At 39.3% G+C, this 17,791-nt stretch overlaps 1 protein-coding gene across 1 annotated transcript in view; it reads right to left on the bottom strand.

The window, feature by feature from the left end:
• Positions 1 to 17,791, bottom strand: part of ACOT12 (acyl-CoA thioesterase 12) — a 64,016-nt gene that overhangs the window by 28,436 nt on the left and 17,789 nt on the right. The window contains exons 3-5 of the mRNA XM_012554980.1: positions 15,061 to 15,121; positions 11,557 to 11,658; positions 8,365 to 8,504 (exon numbers count right to left, since the gene is read on the bottom strand). Coding sequence (XP_012410434.1) covers positions 8,365 to 8,504; positions 11,557 to 11,658; positions 15,061 to 15,121 — 303 coding nt within the window. The remainder of the gene's footprint in view (positions 1 to 8,364; positions 8,505 to 11,556; positions 11,659 to 15,060; positions 15,122 to 17,791) is intronic.

The following is a 17,791-nucleotide window of genomic DNA, read 5'->3' as shown; positions in this document are numbered from 1 at the left end:
GGATTAGAGACAGTTATGTTAATGAGGTAGTGCTCAATCTACAAGATTAGGTTGTATCTTGAACCAATCTCTTTTGAGCTATAAAAGAGACAAGCAAGCAGAGAGACAAGGGGTCCTCATACCACCAAGCAAGAAGAGCCAGGAGCAGCGAGTCCTTTGGACCTAGGGTCCCTGCACTGACAAACTCCTAGACAAGGGGAAGACCGATGACAAGGATCTTCCCCCAGAGCCAACAGGGAGAGAGCCCTCCCCTGGATCTGGCACCCTGAAATCAGACTTCTAGCCTCCCAGACTGTGAGAAAATAAATTTCTCTTAGTTAAAGTCATCCACTTGTGATAATTCTGTTATAGCAGCATTAGATAACTAAGACAGCATGTACTACTTATTAAAAAATAATTATAAAATAAAAAAGTAAGACAGCACCTAATAGTATGATTAACATTTTAAAGTCTCAAATATAAGGCAACTTCTTCTTTTCTGATGGCTAACTTTAAAGAAAAAGCCAATTACTATCTATTAAGGCATATATGACATATATTGTGACACGTAGAGGCATGTACTAGACCAGGTTATACATGCACAAGCATTAGCTACGATATGTATGCAGAAATATAGTGAGTATAGGTTAACTTAGTACAGAAATATGCTCATTTGCAAATAATCGTGAGTCAATAAAAAAATAGGACTCTCCTGGGTTCAGAGAGCAAGTCAGGCTCACATTTCTGGCTTGGGTTAAGGATATAGTAAACAGAGCTTGTCCTTTCTGAAGGCTTCCAGATGGGGGTAATAATTGCCTAGTGGTCAACTTCAGCACTGGACTTTGGATGTTCTTAAAGTATTGTGTCTTAGTCCTGCTAGGACTACTGTAATTCATTCTACATTTTCAGGTCAGGAACTTTGGCCTAAATTGAGGTCATTCTAGCCCTAGGTTTCATTCTGCATATCCAGAAAGGATCAGCACCAGAATAATGCTTATAAGATCTGATTTCTTACTGAAAAAATTATAATTAAAATGTCTCAAATGTTGATCTTATATGCTAAGCTTCCAAATAATGACACAGTGGTACAACAGCGTATCCCCTAGAAGTTCTGCTTTTACATTACTGATATCATTTTCTCTTCTGCAAGTATATGATCTGGATTCAGTTTTCACACTGTTCTAACAACATATATTTCAATCATTCAACATTTTGAAAAATATTCCCATTTTTATGTCTGATATTACAACCAATGCAGAACCATGATTTTCTCAAAACCTGATTCAATAACAGAGATGATCTAGCTATCTTCCTTATAATATATAGTCTAGTTCAAAACAAATTCCATGAGAGCTAAGGGACAGCAGGTGGACAAACCACACTCTATGACAACTTTAAATTTCAGGGTTTGAGTCTTGCGTTCTTTAAGAAAAGTTCTTTGAAGTTCTTAGTGATGCCTTTGGTGGCATGGAAGTTAGTAAAATTTCTACAAAGAAGATCAAATCAATAACATTAGGTGAAAAATTGTTTTGTGGAAAGGAATGTAGAATCATCTATTTTAGGACATATTAGATGAAACAGATGATAAAAGCAGACTTTTAAAAAATCTATCATTCTAAACTGAACCAGCCATGTAGATCTGATCTGGCCAACTCTCTAACAAGCTAAAAATTAAAGTCAATTACAATCATTTTACCTTCACATTTGAATGACTGTAACACAAGCCTATTATTAATTAATTCAAAATGTCTCTAGTATTCAAAGTACCTTTGGCATTGTGGGGACAGGTGTAGAAATTGCTACTGATTTTGTTTATTAAGCAATCTGTACAACACCAGAAAAAGCAAATGCTGCTACCCAAGTTCACCTGGCTTGTGTTATCCTTGACCAGGGAGTGAAGGAAGTTTAATTATTAGTCCTAGCAACATTTCCCAATACATGGACAATTGGGACAGAGGTCACATTAGCAGAGATCATCAGTAAATTCCTTCCAAGAAAAATAAAAAACAAATTTTAAATTCTTTAAGTACAGGTTTGACACCAATTATCTCTTCCTCCTATAATAAATCTCTCCTTCTGTAATGATTTTTGCCCCCTCAGGCTGTAATTATGATCAAGTTTTTCCTAGCCTATAAAACAATGCCCATTGACCTTGAGGGCCCCCTCTAGCTCCAGGCTGTTTCTTCCATCCTTCACAGCCAAGTTCCTTGACAGTACAGCCTTCAACTGATGCCTCCAATTCCTCCTGTGAAAGAAGGCCTGTCAGTAACAATAACACTTTTTGCATTCCTGCCACTGTTTTAAGCAATCTATCTGTTACAAATTTATTTAATTTTTTCCTCACCTAAACCTATTAAATAGATACAATTATTCCCATTTTCTAGTCCTGTTTTTATTTAAATTTTTATCAAAAAATTTTAAATAAAAACTTTTCAATTAATTTTAAAAATTTAACTAATACTTTTAAAATTTCATCAACACATCCGTTTTTAAAAAGCCTAGTGTTAAGAGTGTTTAATTTAGCCTTGTGAGAGTGACATAGAGCTTTTCCTCATCCTCATCCTCTTTATTCCTCTAACTAGTGCAGGCTTATCAGCATGTCTCCCTTTCCATACTCAATTTATTGTACTCATGCTAGTGGAACTCTACTCTTGCCGGCGTCACCAATGACTTCCTTATCCAGTGGACAGTCTATAGTCCTCATTTACTGGAACACGGTTGACCACTCGTGTCTTCTTGTAACGCTATTCCCTTGGCTCTCTGATTCTTCTTGTGTCTGACTGACTAGTCACTCCAGGTCTCCCATGTAGATTCATCCTACTCCTCTGATCTCTTAGATGCTAGTGTTCTTTGGGTTCCATCCTTGGACCACCACCCTTGTCACTCATATGCTCTCCCTGGGTGGTTGCCATGCACCATCCTGGTTTGAATTACCATCTGTAAGCTATTGTCTCTGAAAGTCATTCTCCGCAGCTCTGGCCTCTTCCTTTTGGTTGTTCCACAGGCACTCCATATGTCTAATACTGAACTTCTCATCCTCCCCATCAAAACTGGTTCCCTGGAAAGATTAGTCCAAAGGACTAATGGACCATAACTACCACAGCCTCCAGCAGACTGAGTCCAGCACAACTAGATGGTGCCCAGCTACTACCACTGACTGCTCTGACAGGGATCACAATAGAGGGTACCAGACAGAGCTAGAGAAAAACGCAGGGCAAAATTCTAACTCATAAAAAAAAAAAAGACCAGACTCACTGGTCTGAGAGAAACTGGAGAGACTCTGAGAGTATGGCCTCCGAACACCCTTTTAGCTCAGTACTGAGGTCACTCCTGAGGTTCACCCTTCAGCCAAAGATTAGACAGGCCCATAAAGCTAAGTGAGACTAAATGGGCACACTAGCCCAAGGGCAAGGACAAGAAAGCAGAAGGGGACAGAAAGCTGGTAATGGGGAACACAAGGTCGAGAAGGGGAAAGCGTTGACATGTTGTGGGGTTGGCGACCAACGTCACAAAACAATTAAGTGTATTAATTGTTTAATGAGCAACTAGTTTGCTCTGTAAACCTTCATCTAAAGCACAATAAATAAGAAAATTGCCCCTCTGCCTGCCCCTTGTATTCATTATCTCTGTTTATGGTATCATCATTCAAATGAGACATCTGAGAAGTACCCAAACTCCCTCTTCCCCACCCCGCACATCCAGTCAGTGACCTTATTCTGTCGATTTTACCTCCTATGTATTTTTGTGTGCATCGGGGTTGTATCTTTTTCACCATACTTATTCAATCTGTATGCTGAGCAAATAATCCGAGAAGCTGGACTATATGAAGAAGAACGCAGTGTTAAGATTAGAGGAAGACTCATTAACAACCTGCTTTATGCAGATGACACAACCGAGCTTGCTGAAAGTGAAGAGGACTTGAAGTACTTACTGATGAAGATCAAAGACCACAGCCTTCAGTATGGATTACACCCCAACATAAAGAAAACAAAAATCCTCACAGCTGGACCAGTGAGCAACATCATGATAAACGGAGAGAAGATCGAAGTTGTCAAGGATTTCATTTTACTTGGATCCACAATCAACACCCATGGAAGCATGGAAGCAACAGTCAAAGAATCAAAAGACACATTACATTGGGCAAATCTCTGCAAAAGACCTCTTTAAAGTGTTGAAAAGCAAAGATGTCACCTTGGAGACTAAGGTGTGCCTGATCCAAGCCATGATGTTTTCAATTGCCTCAGATGCGTGAGAAATCTGGATGATGAATAACAAAGACTGAAGAAGAATTGATGTCTTTGAATCGTGGTGTTGGCGAAAAATTTTGAGTATTTAATGGACTGCCAAAAGAACGAACAAATCTGTCTTGGAAGAAGTACAACCAGAACATTCCTTAGAAGCAAGGATGGCGAGACTACGTCTCACATACTTTGGACATGTTATCATGCGGGATCAGTCCTTGGAGAAGGACATCATGCTTGGTAAAGTAGAGGGTCAGGGAAAACGAGGAAGACCCTCAACGAGATGGACTGACACAGTGGCTGCAACAATGGGCTCAGGCATAACGATTGTGAGGATGGTGCAGGACCAGGCAGTGTTTCGTTTTGTTGTACATAGGGTTGCTATGACTCGGAACCGACTCGCCAGCACCTAACAATTTTTGACTCTTTGCCTCCTCTCTCTCTCCACTACCACTGTCCAGTTCAGGCACTCCTCACCACTTGCCTGGTCTCCCTCCATCTAGTCCTCCCCCTGGGCTATCTTCTAGCCTGAGAGATCATGTTAGGTGTAAACCTAACCATAAACAACCCTGCTCAAAACCTTTGAATGACTCTCTTTAAGGACAGAAGGAAGGTCAAGCTTCTTTGTGTGGCCTAAGAAAGCCTCCACCACACTGTCCTACCTTTTTTAGCTCCTACCTCCTTCCACCTTGAACTTCCTCTCTAGTAATATTCTTGTGATAGTGGTTCCCTACACACTTGCAGGCTGTTTTATACTACAGGTCTTCTACCGTATTTATATGCAAATAACCCAGAGCCTTCTACTTTTGTTTGCCAACCCAGCCCTCCCCCAGAGGTATTTTCTATGCCAATTTTTTAACATGTTGCTGTCAAAAAAATCAGCATAGTGCACTTAAGAAAATACCCGGTGGAGGGAGGAGGGCATGGTTGGCAAACAAAGTAGAAGGCCTGCGCTATTTGCATAAAAATACAGTACTCATGTTGTTACTTGCTTGCCACAGTCCTTCCCAACTTTCTTCTCATAGCCTCTCCTCTAGTAGATTCTTCCAGAACTACCTAAGGGTTCTTCCTCTCTGGGCTTCCATAGTACTTAGGACAGACCTATCTCTGTTCAGTCTCCACACTATTTTGAAACTATTTGTTAATATGAAGTCTCTGATAGTGCAATTAATGCACCCAGCTGCTTACTGAAAGTTTGAAGTTTGAGTCCACCCCTTGGAAGAAAGGCCTGGTGGACTACTTTTGAAAAATCAGCCATTGAAAAACCAATAGAGCACAGTTCTACTCTGACGCATTTGGGATCACCATGGGTCAGCATCGACTCGATGGCGACTGGTTTTATCAGTTCATGTATCTGTCTCTGGCACTAAACTACAAGTTATTCAAAAGCAAAGACTCTGATTTTTCATCTTTGTACCTCTTGTGGCAAGCATAGTTCACTGCACATGGTAGATCTTTGCGTACTCTCTTCCTCCTTCCTCTGTCTTCACATTCTTATTTATTGGGCAGAACTAGTCAGTGTAGTATTCTTTCCTTCCTCTCTGCTAAGAGGAAAGCAGCCCATCCATTTACATGATTTTAAATGATCTTATCCACAATCACACATATACTTCATCTAGCAAGCACTGGCCTAACCTGACCAGCTTCTCAGTTGGCATGGGACCACCATCTGTCTAGTGGCAACAGCTAGAATTATAGGTTAAGAGGGTGGAGAATTATCCTAAGACCTATGACTTGGGTGAGCGACGTTTTGGAGCAGATGGAAGCAAATTCTTGCAAGGATCTCTGGGTGAACATGCACAGATTCAAAAAAAAAAAAGTTTGCTGACATTACCAACCAGGCTTCTGGTTGTTTAGTAGCTTATTTCTACTTTCTCCTTACAAAGTCAGATAGTATAATTTCAATGTGGAGAGAAGGCTTTCTGTTGAAAGACAATTATGAAGAAAGGAAGGAGAGTGAAACCAGGATAATTGCACATACTTATTAATAACCATGTTAAAGGCTTGAGTTTTCCTAAGATATCCCCAGAGATCTCCTTGTTACACACAGTAAGGTTTTGAACATTAATAAGTATTTTGTCTGTCATTTCATTTCTTTCCTGGGATTTTAGGAGTGCAGAGAAAGCAGGGTGCATTTGGGATTGATTGCTTTCTTGGGTTTTGTTTTTTATTAGTGCTTGTCTTGTCCGCCTTAGGGTTGTTCTCATAGTTCAGCTATCTCATTACTTTAGCAAAATGCATTTTAAATATATTTTAGTACATGGAACGCCTTTGCTAAAGGAGACTCGCTCTTCTCAGCAGTCATTTAATGATGCAGAAGTCTTCATTTCCTTAAAAATATCTTGGTAATGGGTATGTTCTTTTAAAAGGTCAGCAATGCACAGGCACACTTTGAAACTTTTTTGTTTGTTTTCCAATTTGGAAGTCTTCTGTGGGGCTGTCCCAGGATAATGACGCTGTCCCAGGGAGCAGAATAAAACCTATACATTTCCACCACCCCTGCTTCTGCTGTTCCTCCTTCTGTTTTTGTGTATTCTCTTCCTCCTTCCTCCCTTTTCACATTCTTACTCTCCTCCTTTCTTGTCTTCTGCTTTCCTTCCTCTTCTCCCTGTGTCTGCCTTTGGAGCTGTTATGGATTGATTTGGGTCCTCCAAAAAGATATACTGAAGTCCTAACTCCTGTACCTGTGAATGCGACCTTATTTGGAATAGGATCTTTGAAGATGTTAAGATCAGTTAAGTTAACAGGGGGGACCCACATTCCATCTGAGTGGTATCCTTATAAGTGAGCAGAGGAGACACAGAGGGACAGACAGAGAAGGATGATGGCCTTGTGAAGACGTATCTGCAAGCCAAGGAATGCCTGGAGCTACCAGAAGCTGACAGAAACAAGAAAGGATCTTCCCCTAGAGCATTCGGAGAGAACATGGCCCTGTCAATACCCTGAATTTAGACTAGTGGCCTCCAGAAGTATGTGACAGTAAATTTCTCTTATTTAAAGCCATCTAGTTTGTGGTAGTTTGATACAGAAGCTCTGGGAAACGAACTCAGGAGTTACGGAGAGTGAAACCTTGTGTGAGCCTCCCTGTCCTCCTGGCAGTGGTGAGTAAGGGGAGCTTGGCTGGATCACTCCGCTTCCTCCCCTCACCTGCTTTTTTTGCCCCATAAGTTATCTCCCCTGGGGCTGCGGGAGTCCGGTTAAGACAAAAAGGAAGAACAAGGCCCCTGCCCTTCATTGCCATTCTGGCTCCTTTAGGCATAAAAGAATCAGGAAAAACACTGCAAAGATGAAGAAACTTTGGGACATAAAAATCCATGTTATTATGGAAAGAGCCAAGAAACAGGAGTAGAAATGTTGTATCTTCCATTCATCTATCATATGACCTTTACCAATTTCTTCATTGCTTAGAGTTTCAGTTTCCCTATCTGCTAAGATTATATGCAGCTCATATGAAATAAGGGGCCCTGGTGGCACAGTGGTTAAGAGCTATGACTGCTAAGCAAAAGGTTGGTAGTTCAAATCCACCAGCCACTCTTTGGAAACCTTATGGGGCAGTTCTACTCTGTCCTATAGGGTCACTATGATGGACAAGGAACTGCTTAGTAAACTGTGAACCTGTTGCCTTCGAGTCAGTTCCAACTCATGGTGACCCCACGTGTTTCAGAGTAGACCCTGCGCTCCATCGGGTTTTCAGTGGCTGTAATATTATGGAAATAGATATCAGGCCTTTCTTCCATGGCACCACTAGGTGGATTTGAACCGCCAACCTTTCGGTTAGTAACTCAGCACTAACTATTTGCTCCACCCAGGGGCCTAGCAAACTGTGAAGTACCCTATAAATGTACGGCATTGTTATCATTCCCTCATTCCTCAGTAACTGACCATGCACTGTTACTAATAAGGACTGCCTGATTCCTGTCGCCCTAATTCTCCTTTTCTCCCCTGGAGATACTCCAATTTGAAGAGGCTTTAAGTTATATTCTGAATGGCCAGCTCATTCTTTTCCAGCCACAGGGATTGTTGGAAAAGTTATCTAGCATTACCAGGACTGAATTATAATAATAAGGTGAAAGTAAGTGTGCTTTACAAAGGACCCTTTTGCTTGTCACAGTCATATAATTAAAGTTCCTGTAAGTAGATTTACTGACCATCAAACGTGCTACTTTCCTTCATTAAGCTGTTAAAGTTATGCTCATGTTGCAATCGAACTTTCCTTCTTTCAGTGGCCAGATTGTGTTCCACATGATCTCGTTCACTCAAAAGTGTGACTGGTTTTAAATGAACCTAGAGAAAGAAAAACATTTAACTTTTATTGCCTTGTTAAATTACCAAATCACATCATGAATTTTGCAAAAACAAAATGAAATATGCCAAATTTTCCCCAACTCAAAGTAAATAGAACATTTATGAGCGTTTTCGCACACATATTATTTTGACTAAAATTTTTGCCTTAAAATATTTTTTAAACTAACAACATCAAATGGATTTAATTAGTGAAAACACTGTGTAACTACCCTATTTCTTCATGGAGTAAGATATGTGCTTTAAAAAGTTTTCCAAATATTAATTTTTCCTGATTTTTAAAATTTCCAACAGAACTACAAAATAGGAAATTCTTCAAATGAATGAGTGGGGTGAGAGACTGTGCTGAATTCCTAGCAAGAAGTGTTTTCTACCTTTTGAAAAATTAGGACATCAAAGGGAGGGAATAAAGATGTTCCCTAGAGAAAGTGATCATGTACCAAGAGATTCTCAATTTGGAAATTTCATCACATGGTGAAAGCATTATTTAATAAGAAAAGTGAAAGGATCAGTATATCAGAATAAAGCTTTAACTAACTTCCACCATGCTGGAAATACGGTGCAACAGAATCAAGACCCACACTCCTATCAATGCCTTGTTTGCTGAGCCTGAGTGTGTAAGAAGAGTTAACTTGCAGCTGGACATGGGAAGCCCTATGCTGATTTCCAGGACATGTAAACCCTGCTACTGACCCAACATAAAGATAAAATAAGGTAGTGATTTGTAACGTGCTGTTTAAAGTCCAAAACTCTGCTGGAGATACTCTGTACTGTTGTTGTCGGGTGCCCTTGAGTTGGTGACGACTAGTAGAGACCTTATGTACAACAGAAGAAAACACTGCCCAGTCCTGGGCTTTTCTCACAATCATTGCTGTTAGAGCCCATTGTTGCAACGCTGTGTAAATCCATCTTGTTGAGGGTCTCCCTCTTTTGCGTTGACCTTCTACTTTACAAGGCATAATGTCCTTCTTTAGCGATGATCCCTCCTGAGAATGTGTCCAAAGTAAGCGAGATGAAGTCTCGCCATTCTTGTTTCTAAATTGTTTAGGAACGTATAGATTGATGGTTTGCACTGATTTAACTGTTTTCACAGCCTGGTTTTAGCTATGTGACTAGTGGGGTATAAGGGACCATTTGGTAAATTTGTGCCTTGGCTCTCCAGTAACCAAGGTACCTCACATATATCTTGGTGGTTGATAATCCACAGACAAAGTGCATCTTGGTGACTGAAATGACCCTGTGCGCTATGCTATGCATGGGAGTCTTGGACCTCTCTGATGTTTGCCTGCACTTTCTTTTTCCTACTGTACTTTTTCCTACCGTAGTGTTACTAAAGGCTTGTGTGAGTATACTACTGGAGTCTTGTGAGTCCTTTCAATTACCTGACTCTGTGCAATTGTTGAACTAAACCTAGTTAATCATTGCCAGTTTCATCCTGGAATAAACTCACTTTGGCCAGAAATCCAGCTAGGCCTGTAGACTCTAACCAAACTGCTGATTTTTCATGGTTCTTTTCATGCTATTCTGCTGAACAAGAATATTTACAACTGAAAAGTAAGTTTGTCTGGGAAAGATGCTTTACAATTAAGGCTATCTGAACCAGCCAGTTATGGCAGCACTGTAAGGTACCCGACTTCCTAGAAACGCTTGTGAAAAATAATTCTTCAGGCTCAGCAGACATTGGACTGAAGTGTGACTATTACATTCTCATCCCACCAGTCCCTGAAGTCAGAGTGGTCTAAGGTTGGCGGGGGAAAATGATGACCCTCCTTCCTCCTACATGTGAAGAAAGGGGTTAGAGGGTTGCTACTCCATTCTGTCATTTTCTCTCAGAGATTTCTCTCTGATACGGGAACTTGGCACTCACCCTCATACCCTGTCATTCCAAGAGTTTGGAGATTGTTAGGGATTCCAGGGAAATTCCAAGAAAAGCAGAATGGTTGGCAAGACCGATCTCAATGCCTTAGATTTTAATGTACATAATACTCTCTGAGATGCTTTGTCAAAGTATAGATTCTGAGCTTCTATACCAGTGATTTTAATTCTGTAGGTCTGAGGTGCAGCCCAGAAAGCTGCATTTTTAATGATATACTAGCTGATATCTATGAACTTCAGTTTGAAAAACATTGCCCGTCGGCAATATGAACTTGCCTTGGAGCCTATGTGATGATGGGCAGGGAGTGAGAGTAGTGCCCCAGTGCACAAAACTCTGCAGGGACACCTGCCACCGCGCCATGGTGGCTAACTCAGCCCTATCCTGTCTCTGTGCCTCCTGGCCTAAGGGAGAAACAGCAGTGTGAGTGAGGCTCTATTGTCACCTCTGTTGGATACAGTGGAAACACTGCTTTGTCCCAGCTCTATAGTTAGAGGCAGTCAGAGGGAGAAATACTCCTTTTCCCTTCAAAGTAACTGTGCTTACATCTAGAGGGAGCCTTGGAGTGAAAGATTTAAATTCTAAATGAATTCTTACATTAAAAAATGCTTAGTTCCAATGAGATCCAGGCAAGCCTGTGGGGCATGCACATTAACCCATGTATTTTTTTAAATGGTGTTTTTACCCCCATATACCCTGAAGCTTATTTTTAAACTTCAACAACTCAGCAACTCTGACATGTTTCCTTCAGGTATTAAAAAAAAAAAAAGATTAGACCATAACATACAAGTGCTTGCTAAATTGCTCTTGCTTTTTTTCTTTCTTTTTTAAACTCAATTTTGAGTTTTATAATGACAAAAAGAGAACCAAGCCAGTGAGCAATATTTTCAGAACCTGATGCGACCTTCAGATCATTTAAAACACAGTGTTTCCCCCTCTTTCACGACTGGATACCTTTTCTTTCTTTAAAATAGAGAGCTCATAATACTGCAATGTTACCACAGAATGTTAACTTTTAAGAAAAATATTGGTGATTAATAAATCTCAGGAAAGTACACCTCATGGTAAGAAGAAATGTCTATTTTTCCATAATAATTCTGATGCAATTGTTAGTATGTCCCTGAATTACATACTAAATACCTCTTCGTACAGATAATTTACCTTTTCTTTTCCAACTGGTTTGGCTACAAATGTAGAGAAAGCCACACAAACAATTTTTTCAATGCCAGTGAACATGTCCTGTACTATGACCTTGATAATGATCTAAAATAAAAACAAAAATAAATACATAAACATTCAGCCACCCAGATAACAGATTCAATTATAGCATCCAAAATTCAGTTAGTCACTTTACCATTCTTTTCTTTCATTTTTAAAAATGAAACCAGCATTTTATCTTTAAGCAATGCTCTTCTTTTAGTGATGTTCTATAAAATTGAATAAATATCTATTTTTCTGATTATAGAAAATATAATTACTATAAAAATTTAAAAATAAATATAAAAATAGCTAAGTGATAAAAATGGAATTAGACTATTCAGAGTAGATATTATCAGTAATCATCCCATCACCCAGAGATAATCATTAATAACATTTAGGTGAATTATCTTTTTCTGAAAGAAAAGAAAATAAACATATGTATGTACACACACACATACACACATACATATGTAATTATCATACTGCATACTATATTCAAGAAGCCCTAGCGGCGCAAACTATTAAGCACTCGGCTGCTAGCTGAAGGATTGGCAGTTCGATCCCACCCAGTGGCTTCATGAGAGAAAGACCTGGTGATCTGCTTCCATAAAGACTGCGTCCAAGAAAACTCTATGGGGAAGTTCTACTGTCACATGGGTCACTATGAATTGAAATCAACTTGATAGCAATTAACAACAACAACCATATTGTATTTACAATTTTGTATTCTGATTTTCAAAAATTTGACATTATGTTAAGAGTATTTTCTAATTCCATTATTAGAGAATATTATTCGGAATACAAGGTATTAATGGATTCCCTGTAGTTCATCATAGAAATTCACTATAACTTTTTTCACCTTTAGTCTCTGAGTTTTATAACCAAGCTCACCTGGTGGACAGAATTGTATCATGTCATTTTCAGAATACTCCATCCACCAAAACAGAATATATATTCTTTTCAAGTACATCTGGAACATTCACCAAGATAGTCCATATTTTGGATCATAAAACAAGTCTCAATAAATTTAAAAGAATTGGAATCATACAAATTATGTTATGTGACTACAAAGGAATTGAATTAGAAATCAATAACAGAAAGGTATCTGGAAAATCATCAAATATTTGGAAATTAAATAATTCACATCTAGGTGACCTACAGATCAAGGAAGAATTCACGAGGGAAATGAGAAAATATTCTTAACTGAATGAAAATGAAAATAGAACATATAAAAATTTGAGGATGCAGGTAAAGCGATGCTTTAAAGAAAATTTGTGGCTTTAATGCTTATATTTGAAAATAAGAAAAGTTTCAAGTCAATTTCCTAAGCTTTCACCCTAAAACACTAGAAAAAGAAAGGCAATTAAACCCAAGATAAACAGAAGAATGGAAATAATATATAGCAGAAATAAGAAACAGCCTGCTAAGTGCAAGAACCAAGATATAAAAGGCTACATATACTGTATGATTCCATTTACATGAAATTCTATAAAAGGAAAAAAAAAACACTAAATGTAGACCAGTGGTCGTCAAGGGCTGGAGCTGAGGGAGCTAACTGGTTATAAAGGGGCCTGAGGGAATTTTTTGTGGTGATACAAATGTTGTATATCTCTTCATAATAGTGATCATCCAACTGAATAACTTTGTCAAAACTCATAAAAATATTTACTTGAAATGGGTGAATTTTAAGGATGTAAATTATATCTCAATAAAATTGATTTTAAAAACATATTTTAGGGACACACACACAAAGCACCCTTATGTAATGCACTCTTATTGTAAATGGCCCTTATTATCTGGTAAAACTTTCATTACATATCCCCTGTTGTTATTAGTTGCCAAGTCAGTTCTGACTCGTGGTGACCCTACGTGTTACAGAGTAAAACTGCTCCATAGGGTTTTCTTGGTTGTAATCTTTACGGAAGAAGATCATCAGGCCTTTTATCTCTAGTGCTATTGGATGGGTCTGAAACTTTTAGCTTACAGCTTAGTAGTCGAGTGCAAACTGTTTTCGCCACCCAGGGACCTCTAGAGGAGGGAAGAGACTTATTAATAGAGGAATCAGAGAATCCCCTGGAGCTAGGATTGAAACAGAGAAAGGCTCCTGCATTCTTTGGATTTAGGGTGAAGTCAACCATTTATTTGGCTCAGCAAACTAGCAGAGGGCCGACCTTAGTCCATGAGAGGAAACTGAAAATGAATGGAATCACCCTAAGGGTTATGTCCAGTTTTAAAAAGTAAAAGTATAAATGTTTAGTTGGCATCTAGAATTAGAAACAGAGCAGGAAATTTAGCTAGCCCAGGTGGTGCAAAATTTAAGATAAAACTAAGAGGCTACGTAGTCATGATTCACACAGGATGAAAGAACACAACCGTGCATGGTGAATTGGGCCTGGCAAGGCAGTTGAGGCTAGAACTTACTTAAAATCAGAAATCTGCACTTTGTAAACTCACTGGGAATTTTTTTTTTCTTCTTAGTTTTTAGTCAAAGTACCTATGGAAATTCGAGCCTATCTCAGGGAATAGGAGGAAAAAGAGAAAAGAAAAGGGGCTTTTATTTGTTTGGGTTGAATATAAAGGAGAATGTGTGTCCCTCAAGAGAGAGGCCAAGCCCTGAGGCTACCACGTGGCGAAGGGCACAGAGCCCCACAGTTGGGAAATCAGAGTCTGGAAGCACAGTTCCAACTGTCGCTGACAGAGCTGAGCTTTTCACAAGCATTTCCTTTCTGGTTTCTCTAAGTGTTTGGTATTCTGTTTATTTGGATACTGGGTGAAAAGGACTAACTCAGAGTAAAGTCATAGGCATGGTGGTTATTGCCAAAATAGTCCTTACAAGGCTTTTGTGCCCAGACATCAAAGGGACTGCTACTAACCAATCCAGAAATTGTAGTATGAGATCCAGCAACCCTCATCCTGCTAATTTAACCTGGATAGAGACTCTAAAAGCCCCAGAGAATGTTGTGTTCACAGCTGTGATAAAGAAAAGAAAGTCAAGTAGATTCAGAAGAAAAATCATCTAAACTTACCTTCTTACTGAAGACGAGTAACCTACAAAAACGAGTTAATCATGGGGCTAGTTTCCACTGGGAGGTGTGGGGATGGAGAATGAGTCAAGCCAGAATAATTGTTGTTGTTGTTGTGAGCTGCCATCAAGCAGGAATCATTGAGAAGGAAAACCCATACCTTGCAAAGAACCAAGGAAGTGCCCTTCTCCTTTTTATGTTTACTTGCTTTGTGTTCTTCTATATAAAGAATACTGTGTTATATTACATCACATTTTAGTGCCAGGGCTGGCTAGGAAACAGCAGCTTCTTATTATTTATCTGTGAGCCTGACTTCAGATTCAAGGGCCTTATGAAATTTTAATCTCATGGATTCCAAATATTATCTCAGGCCTCCTCCTCTTCCCTCTGCAATGAAGAGATAAGCACTAATACGTAGAAGTAAGGAAAGGGTGTCTCTTACCTCCATGCTTGTGCTGAATGCTCTAGTAACTTTTGCTTTGATGGTTATAACTTGTCCAACTCTAGTTAAAAAAAAAAAAAAAAGTCTCTCAGTAATCTTAGCAAATTTCATTTCAGACTTAAAGATTTACTCAAATGCACATGCCATAGAGCAGTTCCAGCTTATCATGCTGATGATGTTCATGCATGGAAAATTCATGTTAATAATAACAGAAAAAGACAACGCTAAAAACAGATGCTGATTGTTGTAAACTACACTGGTAAGGGTGTCATATATTAGTTCATTACCTCTGTTTAAACAGAAAAGAGTCTTTTCAAAGATAGGATGCTACCTGATTTCCAAGTCTTCTATAGATACATTGATTAATAGCAGTGTCTCCTTAAAACCAAAAAACCAAGCCTGTTGCCGTCGAGTCAATTCTGACTCATAGTGACCCAATAGGACAGAGCGGAACAGCCCCAGCAGGGTTTCCAAGGAGCGGCTGGTGGATTTGCACTGCCGACCTTTTGGTTAGCAGCTGTAGCTCTTAACCACTGCGTCACCAGGGCTCCACTGAAGGAAGTTAAAAAAAAAAAACAAGCAAACTCATACGGCTGATATTTATTTTAAAATTTTTGTTAAAATAAGTAAATAAAGGAATAAACAAGCATAAAAACTAATAAGCAGGCAAAGTGATCAGCTTCATTAAGTTTACAGGGGCCCTTGATGTTGCTCGATGATCCATTTATTCCCTATTATTGGAACTGTGATCATATTGGAAGAGGATGCATAAGTCCAGGTCACTGTTATTACTCCCCATTGCTAAACCCCCACGTTGTCTCATGATTTTTTCTTTCCCTTCTGTTCCGATCTCTACAAAAAGTTTAAGATTAACCGATGTTCCTCCTTGGAGGGTGGAAAACAAGTGATAATGATCTAGGAATGAAGAACCAAACAAAGCACCCGTCCTGTGATAAGAAAACCAGGATGTCTCCAGATAACCCCCAAGAATGCCAGTAAAAGATTAACTCATCTGGGACATGACTACCTCAAGGAGGAACTAACACAAACTTCTAAGACCCATAATCCTGTCCCTATAAAGCTTTTGGCCGGTCTCCAGTTGAGCGAGACAGGTTTTTGGAGGAATCTATTCCCCTCTGTCTCCTATATATTGATACATAATAGAACTCTTGCTGCTCACCTCACCCCATCTCAGAATTGGCTATTGCAGCAGGCGGCTACAATCTGCGATACTGCGGTAACAGTATGACCCAAAGTTTTTCCTTTTCTGTTCAAGCCCCTCACCTATCTCTGATCCCCTCACCTCAGTAAAAGGTAAGAGTGCCCCTAGTGTTAGGCACCTTGATTTTTCTCCCTTAACTTCCAAGTTGAGCTAACTTTTCACTGCTCTTCTCCTCATCCTTCTGTTTCAGAGGAAAAAAGATCTCTTCAAGACCTAACCTCTTTCTTTACCTATGTCCTTGATCCCATCATCCTCCCCCCTTTCCCACCTCCACCATCTACCTTGCTTTGTCAAATCTTTCCTCTTTTGTACCTTCAACCTTTCCCCATTGGGTGACTCCATATCAAGCTATGAAAATATTCTCCTCTTTCTTAAATCTTTCTCTCAAACCTATTCTATCTCAAGATTTTTTCTCTTCTCTTTCATATTCAAACTTACTGAAAAAAGTTGATTTTTGTAATCCATACACTGATTCTCCAGTCAAAATGTAACTTCCAACTATCCTATAGAAATGAGTTTATATTTCACCCGAGGCATGTATTCCAATCATGCTTTCCATTTTGATAAATGTGTGTTTGTCTGACTCTTGCCAGCCTGAGTGACCACCACCCTCAGGAATTGTGTCACACTCACCCAAATATCCTATGGAGCCTAGAGGAGTACTTTTTGCATAGGCAATAGATGTTTGTGAATTTCAAAAAGAAAAATATCTAATACGGCATATAACTTAATGGTTTCTGTATGTAACTTCCAATTTTTTTTCTATTGGTACAGGTCCCATATAAAAAATACAAGAAGTTCCCCATCCCTGATTTTAATGACCACAAATCCTTTCTGATAATGAAAACATAAAATGGTACAAAATGGCAAAAGCACATTTCATTGATGGGGCCACTATTTAAGTCAAAGTTACCAAATTTGATAATAGAAACGACATAATAGATATTTTATCACTATAGTGTTGACATTCATACATGTAATTTGTTGTTGTTATTGCTGGGTGCCTTCAAGTTGGTTCTGACTCACAGCGACCCTTTATACAACAGAATGAAACACGGCCTAGTCCTGTGCATCCTCACAATCGTTTGAGCACACTGTTGCAGTGGCTGTGTCAATCCATGTCAAGGAATGTCCTCTTTTTTGCTAACCCTCTGCCTTAAAAAGCATTGTCCTTCTCCAGGGAATGGTCCTCCCTGATAACATGTCCAAAGTACGTAAGAGAAAGTCGCACCATTCTCACTTCTAAGGAGCATTCTGGCTGTATTTCTTCCAAGACAGATCTGTTCATTCTTCTGGAAGTCCATGGTATATTCAGTATTCATCACTAACACCATAATTCAAAGGCATCAATTCTTCTTCAGTCTTCCTTATTCATTGTCCAGCTTTCACATGCTTATGAGGCGAGTGAAAATACCATGACTTGAGTCAGATGCACCTTGTTCTCAAAGTGACATCAGATATGCCTAATGCAATATGTCGTCTGATTTCTTGACTGCTGATTCCATGGGC

The sequence above is a fragment of the Trichechus manatus genome, unplaced genomic scaffold, assembly GCF_000243295.1.
Source record: "Trichechus manatus latirostris isolate Lorelei unplaced genomic scaffold, TriManLat1.0 scaffold00029, whole genome shotgun sequence".
NCBI classification, from domain to species: Eukaryota; Metazoa; Chordata; class Mammalia; order Sirenia; family Trichechidae; genus Trichechus; species Trichechus manatus.
This window is presented reverse-complemented; position numbering and strand designations above follow the sequence as displayed.